Source organism: Meles meles, chromosome 16 (assembly GCF_922984935.1).
Source record: "Meles meles chromosome 16, mMelMel3.1 paternal haplotype, whole genome shotgun sequence".
Lineage (NCBI taxonomy): Eukaryota > Metazoa > Chordata > Mammalia > Carnivora > Mustelidae > Meles > Meles meles.
Genome location: NC_060081.1, coordinates 66,631,703 through 66,646,556, shown reverse-complemented (window position 1 = coordinate 66,646,556; position 14,854 = coordinate 66,631,703). Strand labels below are relative to the sequence as shown.

Sequence of the window (14,854 nt, the reverse complement as noted above, 5' to 3'; positions counted from 1 at the left end):
ACCTAAACCTAGGTCCCCATCGCTTCCCACGACGTCCACCCGCCCCACTCCTCCCCAGGGGGGCCTGGCCTGCCTCGGACCTACAGCAACAACCTGGAGCTGAGAACACCTCTGTCCCATTCGGAATTCTTCACGACCAGGGAGAGCGCTGCTCAGGGTCATGCCCTGCGCCCCTAGCCTCGTGCGGGTCCAGCCCAGGCTCGAACCCTCCGCGGTGGCCTCCCGCTCCCTGAGGGCTGCACACCAGTGTCCCGACCATACAAGTATCCACACGCCCTGGTTCCCTGTGACAGCGTCTCCATCAAAAAACAACCCCCAGGGGCGCCTGGGTGGCTCAGTGGGTTAAAGCCTCTGCCTTCGGCTCAGGTCATGATCCCAGCGTCCTGGGATCGAGCCCCGCATTGGGCTCTCTGCTCAGCATGGAGCCTGCTTCCTCCTCTCTCTCTGCCTGCCTCTCTGCCTAGTTGTGATTTCTCTCTGTCAAATAAATAAAATATTAAAAAAAAAAAAAAAAACCCCACACTGAAATGGGACTTAAAACAATACCGAGTTCTTATTGCTCCTGAGTCCGTGCTCAGCTGGGCAGTTCTTCTGGACTGGGCCAGATCAGGGCAGGCTGGATGGCTCAGGATGGCCGGGCTCATGCTACCGGACTCATTAAAACAGCAAGCCGTTCTAGCCTCTGTCCACAGGCTCTCCCACAATCCCTCACGTGGCAATTAGGAGGTTCCCATTGGCCAGAATAAGTCACGTGACCCCCCCATGGGCGTGGCTTCCAGGAGTAGCTGTCCTTTCGTGGCCATTACTGGAGTCCTCATCCCTAGACTCTGTGCCTCTGACCCTCTCTCCTTTGCTTCCAAGCCGTGTTGGCCAGCAGATACCAAACCACCGTCTGGGTCTTCTCAGAACGCTCAGCTTTGCCATCCTTCCCTCCTACTATCGTCCCCCATACTCCCTCCCTGAACTGGGGTGCTAGGCATCTGAGCACCTACCTCCACCTTGCTTGTCACCCTGGCCTAGGAAACACTGGGCCCTGGATCATCCCAGATGACCCAAGTTCCCAAGGCCAGCCACGGGCTGCCGAACCCACTGGGGCACTCCGTGCCCCCGTACTCCCAGTCAAACCACAGGGGCTGTCAGCACCGGTTCTGGCAACCAGTACCCCTGCCCGTGTGGACTCTCCCTCCTGGTCCCCATGGTGGCCAGGCGCTGCAGCCAGCCTTCTCACTCAAGCCTCCCTCCCCTTCCTCTTAGCAGGCGGCCTGGCGCCCATGCCACTCGTTACTCCTCTGCATTCTCTTCAAAGCCTCTCTTAACTTCTGGCATGTTGTGCATGGGTGCTGGCTTATAGCTTGTTGGTCCTCTATAGAATCTAAGCCCTGTGAGAATAAGGTTGTTTGGGAGAATCTTGGGGTTAATTCTTGTATCCTCAGCACCAGAACCACGCCTGGCACAGGCGAACCCTTGACGTCTGTTCATTTAATGCACAAAGCAGAGAACAGTTCCAGTGCAAAGTTCACTGGAGGTAGCAAGTTAACAGGTTTGCAGTTAATAAGCGCAAGAGCCTCAGGATAAGCCCTCGGCGTCGGTGGGAGAGGCAGCCAGGAGCAGGCACTGGCTGCTGGCGGGTTGTAGGCGAGCTCACTGAGGTGCAACCACCTATCACTTGCCTAGGAATCACCCCTGGGAACCTCTGATCAACTCCAGGGTGCAAGGACAGGAGGGCAGGTTGTCCCAGAGGCTTGCTGCATCTGACTTTAATATAGGTGTTCTATAGACTGAGTTGCCTGTGAACCCTCGGGATAAAGATCCCTGGGTCCCCACCCTCACTGGAGTCACCCACCAATGCTGACAGCCCTGCAGAGAACAGAGATAGAGCCTGGGCCCTGCATGTCCTCAAGAGAGAGCTGGGGGTGGGGGACAGAAGACAGAAGTCCAGGCCAGGAAATCAGCAAAGACACATGACCATGTGGCAGTTGTGGCCTAGCCATGGAACTGACCAGAGCATCTGGCTCAGCCGCAAGAGCTACAGGAAGCAGAGTGGAGCCCTCATCCCTGGTCTCATTCCCAGGCCTTGGCTCTGAAGCAGGAACCAGCACTCAACCAGGCTCAAATGGGGCACAGCTGTGTGTGACTGGGTCAAGGGCCACTTGGGGAGGGCTCTGCCACACTGACAGGACCCCGTGTGCAACTTCAGCTGGGCAGGGGTGTGTCAGTCAGACTTGAACCCTGGTGTCCTACCTCCCCAGCAAGAGGATCTGTCCCCAAGTCTCCTTTAGAAATCAGAGGCACTGCAGCAAGAGTCTAGAAATGGGTCCCAGGCAGGTACCCATCCTGTGATGAACTGAGACCTCAGCCCCCCCATGGTTGCGTGCCAAATCCCATGAACTCTACTGCTGAACCTCTCACTCCCTCGTCCAGATCTTGTCAAACCTGGCACCCATCCTGCTTCAGTCCCCAGCTTCCAGCCAAGTGCCAGTCGGCCCACTGCACCATGATCCAGGTGGACCACAGCGCAGGCTCTGACTGCTGCCATGGCCTTGGCAAGCTGAGGCCACTATGGCCAGGAAGTTCTGCTCAGCTGCTGGTCCCTCCTTGTCTACCGGTCTCACCTGGGGGCTGGGCTCATGGCAGGCCAGGTCCGCCATCCGCGGTAAGGCCAAACCGGGTCCTGATGACGCTTCCCTCCAAGAATCCTCGGAGCTTAGAGACAGCCACTGGGTGCAGATCAAACTGCCTGCAGCACCCTGGGCTGCTGGGGGAAGGCATCCAGAGACCGAGACCTGGACTGTACAGACAAGGCTGTGCTCTGAGGAGGAAGGCCCAGGTCTCCATATCCCTAAGGCCCCAAGGACAGTTGACCAGAGAGTCAACCCCTGATCAAGAAACCACAAGCAGGGGACAGGAGAAAAGTGGAGTCTACAACAGCATATGGAAAAAGGAAATTTTATTTTTTTCAAGAAAATGTACTAACGGGTTGAGGGAAGGAGCACGCTGACCACTCCCCTGTACTAAGCAGGGGTCTGAGATGAGGCCAGACCTGACCAGGGCTTGAGAGGAGCTAATGGGACTCCCTGTGGCACTGGGGAGAGGACTAGTCAGGCCCAGGGGTGGGACTTTGTTCTGTTAGCACCAGGAACCGCCCGCAGCCATCACTGGACTCAGAGACAGGACAGCGGGGGGCCCCGCTCTGCCTCCACCTGAGCAGTCTGGGAGGGGCTGGTGGCAGAAGGCTCCCTGCAGGTGGTCATCTGAGTGTGATGCTCAGACTCACAGACCAACCTCGGTCCCCCCAACCCCCTGTAAACATAAGAATGAGCTTGTAACCACCAAGCGCCTTAGGACAAGATGAGGGTCCGAGACGTGTGGCTGGGCTTCAAGCGGCCCAGGAGCTGCCGGGCTTTCTCTTGCATGAAGAGCTGGTCCCTGGTCCCCCCGCAGGCCACCGTCTTCCAGGCGCTGGTCATCTGGGAGGAGGCAAGAAAGTTACCATCCAGGCAAGGGCAGCACTCCCCCAGCAAACGAGTGAGCATGGCCAGGAAGAGAGGGGAACGTTCCTATGACCCTCCTCCCTTCTGAAGCCACAAGCCTTCTTGTGCTCCCTCCACCTTCCCAGCAGCCCTGGAGAAGTTGCTCCTGTTTCTGGGCTTCCTCAGATGGAGAGCAAGGAGGCTGGACCGGGGACATGGCCGTGCCCATGTGGCACCAGCCTCCTCACGGGGAAATATGACAGCCAAGCAGGCTGGTGGGAAGAAGCAGCAAGAAATTCAGACCGACGGGCAGTAAGGTGCGAGCAGCCAGGGCAGCCCCTGCCCCTGAAGACAGACACAGGCTAAGCAACTAAATACAGAGACAGTGATTAATTACAGTGAGACCACGCCATACAAGAGGGGCTAATGGGGGGCTCTCCAGCACACAGGCTCCCTCCTCGAGGGAGTGGCATCCAGAAAGAGATCTGAAGCGTCTGCTAATCAGGCGAACAGAGCCTGAGAAGGGCATTCAGGCAGAGGCAACAGCCCGTGCCAAGTCCCACAGGTACCACCACGCTGGTGGCCGGCACTCACAGGGGCAGGTGTTGGAAAGTGGCTTCGGGGTTTCGGGGCTGCCACCGGCTTCTCGGGCTTCCCCTGCAGGAAGCCCTCGTTGAGGAGGCTGGTATCCTCTTTGATGCCTGGCACCGTGAAGCTGGAAGAGCTTGACAGGACATTTGTCGGCTGAAATGAAAACGGAGGCAAACTCACCCAGACTGGCACATAACAGATGCCCAATAATGCCAGTCCTTTTTCCATGGAGCTGGCTCAGCGCCCCCAGCCTCAGGCAGGGGTGGGGGTGGTCCAGCTTCTCCTGGGACCAGAAATCTCCACGAGCAGCCACAGATGCCAGCATCAACCGGCATGCGCAGAGCTGCACCAAGTACCCCCAGCCCGGCCAGCCTCCCAGCTCTGCTCGACCTTTATTCTCCTAATAGTCTGCGGGGCTCGGTGCTCTGATAGGCAAGAGCCTGAGGCTTGGGACAACTAAGAGATCCCAGAGAGCAAGGGCCAGTGTCGGAACTCCACCAGGCTCACCCCACCCCAAATCCCATGTTCTAAACTACTTAACCACACAGCTTTACTGTTTGGCAAATATTTTATGTGCCCAAGACAATGCCTGTTGCAGGTCTGGCTGCACAGTACTAAGTCCCCAGCCTCGGGGGGGGGGGGGGACGGGACGGACGCTCCCTGCCCAGTGCTTCTCTGCAGCAGTCCTAAGTCCCCAGATCTGCAGGATCTCATCAGGCAATCCTTTGTCTCTCCCCCCTGCCCCCCACTCCTCTTGCTGCCTCCCACTGGCTGACGCACCCCCCACCAGCTGCGCGAGATCCACAGTGTGGCATGCTTTCTGAGCACAGGCTCTGTGTTGACAACAGCACCCTTCCCGAGCTCAGCCTGGAACCGGACAGCACCCTTCCCAGGGCTGATGTGCCCCAACCACCTGCCTGTGCTTCACTGAGGCACGTCACCAACCCTCTCCACATCGCCCAAATGAGTAGAGTATGAGAGAAGGTGCTGGGGACCCAGATTCATTGTTTTCAAACATGTTCTAGCAATGCAACTCTGGCAACGCAATAAACCCTTCTGTGAAAGACATGTGCAGAGCTGCCCCGACTGAAATCAGGCATGGGTGTTCAGCCCCACTTTCTCCATCGGCCCCTCATGGCTGAGCCTGACACCCAGAGCCCAGGCCAAGAAGCGGCAGGCCAGTCCACTGCCAGGGTCCCCTCACAGCTAAAGGGTTCTAAAAGGCAGAGGGCCTCCAGGAAGACTCCCTTCTCCCTGTGGCAGAGGAGCCTTCTGCAGTTCTGGGCAGGGGGAGCAGGTGAAGGGGCAGCTTCTCTCTGACCCCTTACCAAGGACAGCACCTTAGGCAGCGTGGACATCACCAGCTTCACGTCCTCATCCACGATGTCAAGAGCCAGGGACTTGCGGACTTTCTTGATGGGGCTCCGCCGTAGCTAGGGGTAGGAAGGAGGGAGACACGCAAACATTTGGACTCCCCTGAGTCACCAGCAGCACTTTGGGGACACTTGCCCCAACACCCTGGTAACAGAGCCACACCCTGATGCAGTGGGGCCTTCAAACCAGGTCCCCAGTTGTCAAGGATTGGGGTGGGGGGTGCAGATAGACCAGGAGACCCTGGCACCATCACAGACTCAGCGCCCAGGGCAGACCGTCCTGCCCTAGGCAACCACAGGGAGCCAAGACACAAACACCTCCACCCAGAGACCCATCCGTCATCCCTGAATGGACCATGCACAGCTCCCAGACCCCTACCATGCCAAACACACCCCTAAACAGGCCCAAGAGAGAGTCATCCAAGTTACACCTCAAATACTCACCTGCAGATGAGAAACACAGACACATAAAACCAAGGGACATAGGCCTGTTACAGGAACACCCAGCCCCACACCTGCGCCTCTCAGCAGCAGGCCAGAGGGCAGCTCTGGGACTAACTCACTCACCCCCTAACCCAGCAGTATACCTGTATTGGTACCACCACGGCTCAGAACCACCATCTGACATGGAGAGGCCAGGGAGGACCCTGGGTCAAGTTCTCTGAACCCACATACCCAGGGGCCCCTGCTCCATGGGCCCCTCCCAGACTGACTGCCCACCTTCCCCACACACCTGTCTGGCACACTCCCATCTTCCCACCTCTCCCCAGAAGAAAGCATCTGCAAAAAAGTGGGACATGGAATCCATCTACTTTTAGGAAACCACACACGTGATGTAGCAGGGGTGTGGCTTCTGGGCTGGCTTGGGACAACCCCAGCCCTGCCCTCTGCACCCAGGTGTTCCTGATCTGTGTCCCCGCCAGCTCTCTACCTCACCTGAAGCAACTGTCCCCCACCTGGCTCACACAGCCCAGATGCGTGGCTGAAGTCGTTTGAGGATGTCCCTTTAAATCCTCTCTTTGGGCCCCTTTCTACTTACTCCCTTACTGCCATGTGCGTCGGAGGGTCACTGCTGTGTTTGCCTAGTATCTGCCTCTGCCCCCTAAACTCCAGGAGGGAGTGACCACGTCTGGGTCTGTGTCACCATCTTATCCACTGCACCCAGCCCAGAGCCTACTTTAGAAGGGTCCAAACACAATGCTGCTTAAGGGCCTAGCTCAGAGGAGGTAAAGGGAGGGTCCCAAGCACCAAGAGCCCACTTAGCTCCAGGAGCCCGCTTCAGTGGGTTTTGCTGACGCCCACTCTGGGGAACAAAGGGCATGGGCTGCAGCTCCACCCCCTCTGCACTCTCTCCCCGCTCCCCATGGCTCTGCCTCCCCTGGCCAAGTCTGCCCCGCCTGGCAGGAAGGGGATCTCCAGCCCCACTGGCTACTCACCCCGGCCTTCCTCTTCTGCTTCTCAGGCCTCGCCTCGTCCTCAATGATGAGCTCGATGCCGGCCTCTGAGCGCAGCACCTCTTTCAAGTCCTCCTCCAGGTGCGGGGTCTGGGGCTGAGGGTGGGATGGGGCAGCCCAGGTGAGGCTCCACAGCCAGGCTCTAGGAGCCCACCACACCCCGGCTGTCCTAGGCAGTGCAGGAAGGAGGCCTGGGGCCAGGATGCAGACCTCACACTCAGTCCCGCCTTGCAGGACAGACAAGCAGACACTGACCTCAACTCACTGAGGGCTGTCATGAGCCAGGAGTATCCCCCACATCACCACAGCAACCCTCACACAACCCCGTGCAACAGCTGTCATCTTCCACAGGGGAGAAATGGGAGGCTCAGAGACAGCAAGCACCTGGCCCAAGGTCACAGACTGTGGAGTCAGAACCCACATACGTACAAGCACTAATCCCCATCCCCCTGATTCCACACTAATTGGGACTCTTGGTTCCATTTCCTGCTCTTGGGCCTGTGGGGTTCCAGGAGACCTCTCTGGCCTCAGGGGTAGTGGACAGCAACCCAGCAAAGTCACTCGAAAAGCCCCTACAGGCTTTAATTTCAGTTGCCAAGGCCAGATGTGCCCTCTCACAACTGCCCGGAAAGCACACCAGTGTCTCGGTGTCTGGGACCCGTATCCCCACCTGAACTAAAGAGTAAAGAGAGCAGCCCTAAGTAGTGCTTCACTGGGCTCAGCTCATCAGCTCCGTCCCAGGGCCAGCGAGACCACAGCCAAGAGAACCCCACACTGTGGCGGCAATGGCAGGGGGAGACACACCACAGACCCGGTTTACAGGCCAAATGCTTCTTGACAACCTTTTTCTCACTTTCAACTCATTTCTAGAACTCCTGCCACTGTTTCAGAAAGCCACCGGGGAGAGCATGACCATCCCACTGGGAGGAGTGGGGAGAAGGGCAGTCTGCCCACTGTTGGAAGCTGCCTCCTCACTGGCCCCTCAGGCCCCCCACAAGGAGGATTTCCCGTGTGTGAGAGAAAGCACCAGCCGCTGGTCAAAGGCTTCAGTGTGCGGAGCCTTCAGCCACTGCCTCCAAGCCAGTCCTTCTCCATTACAGCCGCTGCCCATCCGCCGCCCGGCACGGACAGCGCACCGGAAGCACTGAGCTCTCGGGGCACCAGCGCGCCATGTCGCCCCCCCCAACCCAGCACACGGAGCTTCAGCAGGATGCCACTGCGTCTCAGCACCAGCCAGTGCCCACCCAGCAAGTCGCAGGTGCTCAGGAAAGGTCTGCTGAATTGGCGCCTCGGCCTCGGATCCCCCACTTATAAAATAGCATGTCTGCAACTCCTCAGGGCTGTCGGGAGAGTCCTGTGAGGTCTCAGAGGGGAAGGGCGGTGTGAGCTATGCACGGCATGGCTCCGTGGGTCTGCGGGAGCCCACCATGCACACCCACCCAGCTGCACCACATACCAGGGGCTTTAGTGGTCCATACTTCTCCAAGGCATTCTTGAACGGGGTTGGCGTGTGGGGAGTGTTGTCCATGGAGTACTTCTGATCTGGGGTTACAAACCTGTCAGGCAGAGGAGGCAGAGCGGTGGGCTAGGGGACAGACATCAGCCACTCTGCCACAGGTTGCCCAGGACTCCCACCGTCCCTCCACCTGACCTCTGGCCTCTGTAGCAAGGAGGAAGCCCCAGGCATATGGTCTCTTCCCCTGGCACTTCTCTACCCACCTTTATACACCTGAGGGTCGCCATCGGGCGCTTAAAGGAGGGGCCAGCCTCAGAAAAGGGAAAGAATAGGACATAGACTAAGAGGGCCCTGGAGCCCCAGCCAGGTGGCAGAATGTTTGAGAATATTGCTCACAAGTCATTAGCTGACCGATGTTGGGTCTTCATAAACAAGGCAGGCCCACAGCCACACTGCAGGCCCAGCAAGAGAACATTAGGGGAGCAAGGCGAGCCTCCAGGAAGACCAAGTCCCTTCCCCAAGTTCTCTCCAGACAGCACGTGCCACAGGGCGAGCGTGTGGCAGAAGCATTAAGGGAAGACACGTGATGCGAGATGGTGAGGCCAACACATGTGCCTAGCATACCCGAGTCCCCTCATAATGACCACAGTGGGGACACAAATTGGGGAGGGAAAGCTTGAGCAGACAGAAACCTGGGAAGGGTCTGGTCCACAAGCAGAGATAATAAAAAGCTTCTATCTGCACTAGTCCAAACAGCAATTTATGTCTGACTGTGATGGGGAAGCCTGCTGGGGAAGGCCCAGAAGGGGCCCCTCACACACACACACTGCAAGCTGGCTGTGGGCAAACCAGCTCTCCACCTACACAAGGCCGGCATGACCTCCATCACCTCTAAGTACCATCACAGCTGACTCCCAGGCCTTACTGGGGCTGTCGGAGGATGTGAAAAACACCCAGGTAGTCAGGAACTTGGGAGCAGAGGCCAAGGTGGACACAGCTACTCGGACCCCCGATCCGGCCTCCTCCCCTGGCCTGCCAACATTCCACGAGATAAAAGGCTGGCATTCCACGGGAGATAAAAGGCTGGAACAAGTGCAAACCATTCTTCATTTCCTTTCTCGGGATTGAGATTAGACAGGAATCCACTCAATCTCTTCCCAAATTCTTGTTATCTCCCACACAGGACACAGAGAGGCCCCCGCCCCCAGTAAAGATGAAGAATGACAGATAAGTACTGGTCAAATGTAAACATCTCAGGGTTCAAACTGTAGCTCAAAGGGATAGGAATCAGAGTCTCAGGACCAAACATCTCTGTGGGACATGGAGCTTTTGCAACAAACATGAGAAAACCCTAGAACCTCTCTAATTCACAGTATCTGCAAGAACTAAGAATACATGTGTGTTAGAACACCAAGGGAGGCCAACTTGAGAAGGAAAGACAAAAGACTGCTTGAGATGAAAAAACTGCAACTCGGGGTGCCTGGGTGGCTCAGTGGGTTAAAGCATCTGCCTTTGGCTCAGGTCGTGATCCCCGGGTCCTGGGATCATTGGTCCATTGGGCTCTCTGCTCAGCAGGGGATCTGCTTCCCTTCCTCTCTCTCTGCCTGCCTCACTGCCTACCTGTGATCTCTGTCTCTCCGTCAAATAAATAAATAAAATCTAAAAACAAAAAAAACAAACAAAAACAAAAACCCTGCAACTCTGTAAGCTGGAGGGCTCAGCAGGTGGGAAAGTGCAGGAGCAAACTGGAGAATCAGAAGACAGTCCCACAGCGTTCTTGCAGAGTTCGAGTGGCTTAGGACAATGAACAGGAAGATGAAGATGGACAGCAACAGAGCAACGGGCAAGACTGTGTAGGGAGGACCTAAAGGTAGAAGGTAAAGGGCAGACCACCACAGAAAAAATTAAAAAAAAAAAAAAAAAAAAGGTGTATTTTCTTAGCTCAAAGTTTGCATCCTAATCTTGAAAATCAGGGTGGTGGGAGTTAATAAAGAAACAGCACACCTCTATCTAGTTTAGCAAATTTCAGGAATTAACTAAAAAACAAACCAACCAACAAACAAAACCATAAGGATCCAGAGAGAAAGAAAAGATTTGCTACAAAGGAGTAACAGCGGGTTAGGTATCAGATTTCTCCACAACATAAATGCCTAAGAAACAGAGCCCACGGTTTGGAGTCACAGCTATTCTCCCTCAAGACTTCTACATTCAGCTCCGATTGGTGAAAAAGGTAGACAGACAGCCCAGGCATTGGATGGCACAGACCCCACACCCTCCTCATTCACAGTCTCCTCTCAGAAGAGAACTCAAAAAAGCACTCCATCTAACCCAGAGAAGAATCAAATTTTAAAACCAGGAAGGTCTGTGCTTTATGAACCAATAAAATCTTATCAGCTCGACATGGCCCATCCCCACAGACACACAGGTCTGTTGACCTGAATTCTCCCAACCACGCTCTACACTCTACGCCAGGTTGGCTCCAAACTTAGAGGCCTTCTTTTCGTTCTTTACAACACAAAAAAGCACCTTTCTGTCCTTTGCGTCTGCAGTTCGAGCTGCCTGGAGTTCCTTTTTCTCAGGGTTCTGCAGGGCTCTCCCTTTCTGAAGGGCCATCCCTGATGTTCTAAGTTAGAAGCTCCTCGCCATTACTCTGTGTTCACCCCAAGGCCTATGTAAGTCCCCTCACGGTTTCTAGCACCATCAGAAATACACACTGAGTGTGTTTTGTTTCTTGTTAATGAGCCTCCCTTTCAATAAACCATAACTTCTATGGGGGGAGAGATAAAATGGGGAAGGTGGGATATAAAATCAGTGGGAAAGTCAAATTTGGAATAAAGCCCAAATAACTGTTGCCTACTAAGACCTGCATATGTCCAAAAGAATTTCTGGAAGAGGAAGGAGGAAAAACCAAAACAGTTTTTTTTTTTGTGACAAGAATCTGGATTTAAAGACGAAGCAGCAAGATCTCCACTCCACTTTGGGCCCAAATGGGACATCAGGGCCAGATTTCCTCTCCTGCCTCAAACAATGAAGCAACAACACACTGTGGAGGACAGGACAGGCTTCAAGACCCTGGGCATCAGGCGGCTGAGGAAAGGGACCCAAGAGACGGAGACAGAAGAGGATGGCTCCTGGGCACGGCACAGGGATGGAAGTGTAGGCGGAGCCTGGCATGACCTGGAATCGAAAAGACAAGGGCAAGTGTTCGGGGAGACCACAGCAGCTCGAGTTTGCACAGCACAGCGTAACCAGAGAAGAGAGAATTGCATAGGAGGGAACCCCAGACATCTGCAGACGGGCCAGAGTACCCCCGGGCGCTAAATGGTACAAACACATGAGGAGGCCACCTGCGATCAGGGGAGAATGATGCAGAAACACCAGAGGGAACTTCATGCTCACACAGGGCTGGAAACAGTGCTCAGTCCCACTGGCCAGACTGGAAATCCTCAACACTCACAAGATGGTGGGTAGAGCACTGGAAGGTCCTGAACTCACCGCTGCTGTGGTCCCGCCTGATAAATCTTAAAAACAAGACCCAAAGGATCAAATTATTTCTAAGTAATTCAACTGTTTCCCAGAACAAGGCTCTAAAAAAAAGTCTGAGAATACAAAAATATATAGCACTCAGCAAAGATGGAATTCACGTCTGGCATCCAACCAGATGTCACCAGGCACACATGGAGAAGCAAAGCAGGAGCTAACAATCCAAGCAAAACCCACAATGAAAAGAAAAGCCCATCAACTGAAACTGACCTGAAACTGATACAGAAGCTAAAATCAGCAGACAAGGATAGTAAGACATTTGTTATCATTGTATTTCATATGTTCAACAGCCAAGTCGAGATGGAGGATATTTTACAAGATCTGTTTTTATCTGGAGACAGAAACCACATAGCCTAAGATGAAAACACACACCAGATGGGATTACCAGGGACTGGATGCCGTAGAGGGAAAGATTAGTCACTGGAAGACAGGGCACTAGAAACTGTCCAAAACTAACCAGAGAGAAAGAAGAGTGAAAACAACAGTAATAACATCAGTAAGCTGTGGGACAGCTCCACGTGGAGGAATATGTATGTAATCGTGAAGTCCGTAAAGAGGGCTGCGGGGTGGAAGGCCCAGAAAGAATATTTGAAGATATAAGGGCTGAAGTGTTTCCAAATTTAATGAAAACCCAAAGACCCAAAAAGCTCAGAGAATACCAATCATAAGAAACAAAGAACAATCCATCATGGCACACCATAATCAGCTCGTTCAAAACCAATAATAAAACAGTACAGGACAGGGGATATCTGCGTGGCTCAGTGGGTTAAAGCCTCTGCCTTCGGCTCAGGTCATGATCCCAGGGTCATGGGATCAAGTCCCACATCAGGCTTCCTGCTCAGGGGGGAGCCTGCTTCCCTCTCTCTCTCTCTCTGCCTGCCTCATAAATAAAATCTTAAAAAAAAAAAGACTATAAAAAAACAGGTGAGCAACATCCCTAAAGCTCAAAGAACAAACCTGTCAGGGCAACTGGGTGGTTCAGTTGGTTAAGCAAGTCTGCCTTTGGCTCGGGTCATGATCCCAGGACCCTGGGATCAAGCCCCACATTGGGTTCCCTGCTCGGCAGGGAGTCTGCTTCTCCCTCTCTTGTCTGCCCCCTCTGCTTGTTTGTGCTCTCTTGCTCTCTCCCTTTCAAAATAAATAAAATCTTAAAAAAAAAAAAAAAAAAAAAGGACAAACCTGCCAACCCTGAGTTCTATACCCAGAGAAACTAATTTTCAAACACCAAGGCGACTTTTCAGATACAAACTTTCCAGATTCACCAGCAGGGCCCAAACTACAGTGTTAAAGAAGACCTTCGGAGAGAAGGAGCATATTACCAGCTGAAAACACAGATCTATAGAAGAATGAGACCAGTGGAAATGCTTCTTCATGTGAAAAAACCCAGAAAGGCCAGAGTAGCAGCAGCAGATCGGGAACAGGGATGAGAAGGAAACGGAGCAAGAACCATCGATGCCTTTTGTGGGGACAGCATACCCACTGAAAAGCTGAGATCTGAAAAACTCTGTCTTGAAGAGAGACCGTTCCTCATGCCACGTTATCTGTTAAACTCTAGGTCAACTGTTGAGACTGACTTCTGACCAGGAAATTCATAAAGATTTTCTGAAATTATGTATCATTACAAGAGCTAACACTTCGGAGCTGATTCCTGAATTAAACAGGTTACTCAGGAAATAACAAGGCGACACTCTCCTGCAGCAAAGGCAATAGGCAGAAGCGCAGTTGAGCCACTGTCTCGACATCAGGATGACACAGGACGTGCACTCTCGTGAAAGCACTTCCGTAAAAGCACACGGGTAAGCGCCCTGTACAGGTGAGACACGGAGCTTCGGAAGGTCATGGCTGGAGCTGCTCCTGACTGAGCACCACAGAGACACAGGGAGAACCAGGCCACTTCCGTCCTGCATGCTAAGGTTGCTCAAACCCAGTGGGTTTGCACTTGGAACACAAGATGGGGGGATTTTTTCATGGCTACTTGGACTCTAGTCCTGAGATTAGAAAACCATCTAATTAACAACTGAAGATGAGGAACAGCAAAGATGAAGCACCAGACAATCCTGACAAAAACAAAGGGCTGTGGTGGCCGGAAGGAGGTTGCCTTCTTGAAACAGTCCCAGGTGTTTTTCCAAAGGGGATCCCAGTCCTGGCTTGGGAAGGGAGCGAAGCCCAAGCTCCTGGGCCAGCAGGGGTGGATGGGCACAGCACACTCACACCGCATGTTTCTGGTGCAGAGGCGTCTTATCCCGGTGCAGGGGTGTGGTGACCACCACCTTCTGGCTGCACACCGGGGTGGACGTCAGTGAGGGGCTCTCCAGCTCCAGTGTGTCCTGTTTGTTCCAGAAGTTCAGAAACTGCCAGGGAAGAGGAAACAAGACAAAGTGACAACCTGCAGAGGTGGGGTGAGACACCGGACAGCTCCTGTCCCCACCACCCCCCAACATGGCTGTTCTGTGACAGGGGTCTCCCTCCTGACCTGGAAGCACTCCCCGACCAGGCACTAAAAAATGAAGACCAGGACAGATTGACAGGACCCACCAGCTCGGTTCACGTAGACCTGTGGTATTGTCACTGCCCCAGCCCTGGCTTTTGTGAGGCTGGGGAAGGCCATCCCCCATGCCCACGCTCACAGCACTGCCAACTGTGCGGTCAGGGCAAAGAAAGCTGGCAGTCTTCAGAGCGGCTCTTTTCAGAAGACTAGCTCTCGCCCAGCCTGTGGACAGGGACAGTGACAATGATGCTGGTGACGTGAACGTGTAGAACAGCTCCTCACACCAGTGCTAAGCATTCACACCAAGAATTCCATGTAGTTTTCACAGCTCTTCTGCGATGTAGGTGCCATTACAACACCCCATTTTACAGATAAGAAAGCTGAGGCTAAAGAGGTAAAGGTTCTTGTGCTGAGTGCTAGAGACAGGACACAAATCCAGACCTGAGCCAAGTCTGTGGCACTACCCACCCCCTCTGCCC

The 14,854-nt window shown here is 54.1% G+C and overlaps 1 protein-coding gene across 2 annotated transcripts in view; it reads right to left on the bottom strand.

The window, feature by feature from the left end:
- Positions 1-2,939: 2,939 nt before the first annotated feature.
- MYBL2 (MYB proto-oncogene like 2) overlaps positions 2,940-14,854 on the bottom strand; it is a 31,343-nt gene continuing 19,428 nt past the window's right edge. Inside the window, exons 9-14 of one of the 2 annotated variants that reach the window (XM_045981858.1) lie at positions 14,099-14,238; positions 8,345-8,444; positions 6,871-6,984; positions 5,390-5,494; positions 4,065-4,214; positions 2,940-3,467 (exon numbers count right to left, since the gene is read on the bottom strand). In XM_045981858.1, coding sequence (XP_045837814.1) covers positions 3,339-3,467; positions 4,065-4,214; positions 5,390-5,494; positions 6,871-6,984; positions 8,345-8,444; positions 14,099-14,238 — 738 coding nt within the window. In that variant the 3' untranslated portion in view covers positions 2,940-3,338. The remainder of the gene's footprint in view (positions 3,468-4,064; positions 4,215-5,389; positions 5,495-6,870; positions 6,985-8,344; positions 8,445-14,098; positions 14,239-14,854) is intronic. The other variant, XM_045981859.1, reaches the window with a different exon arrangement.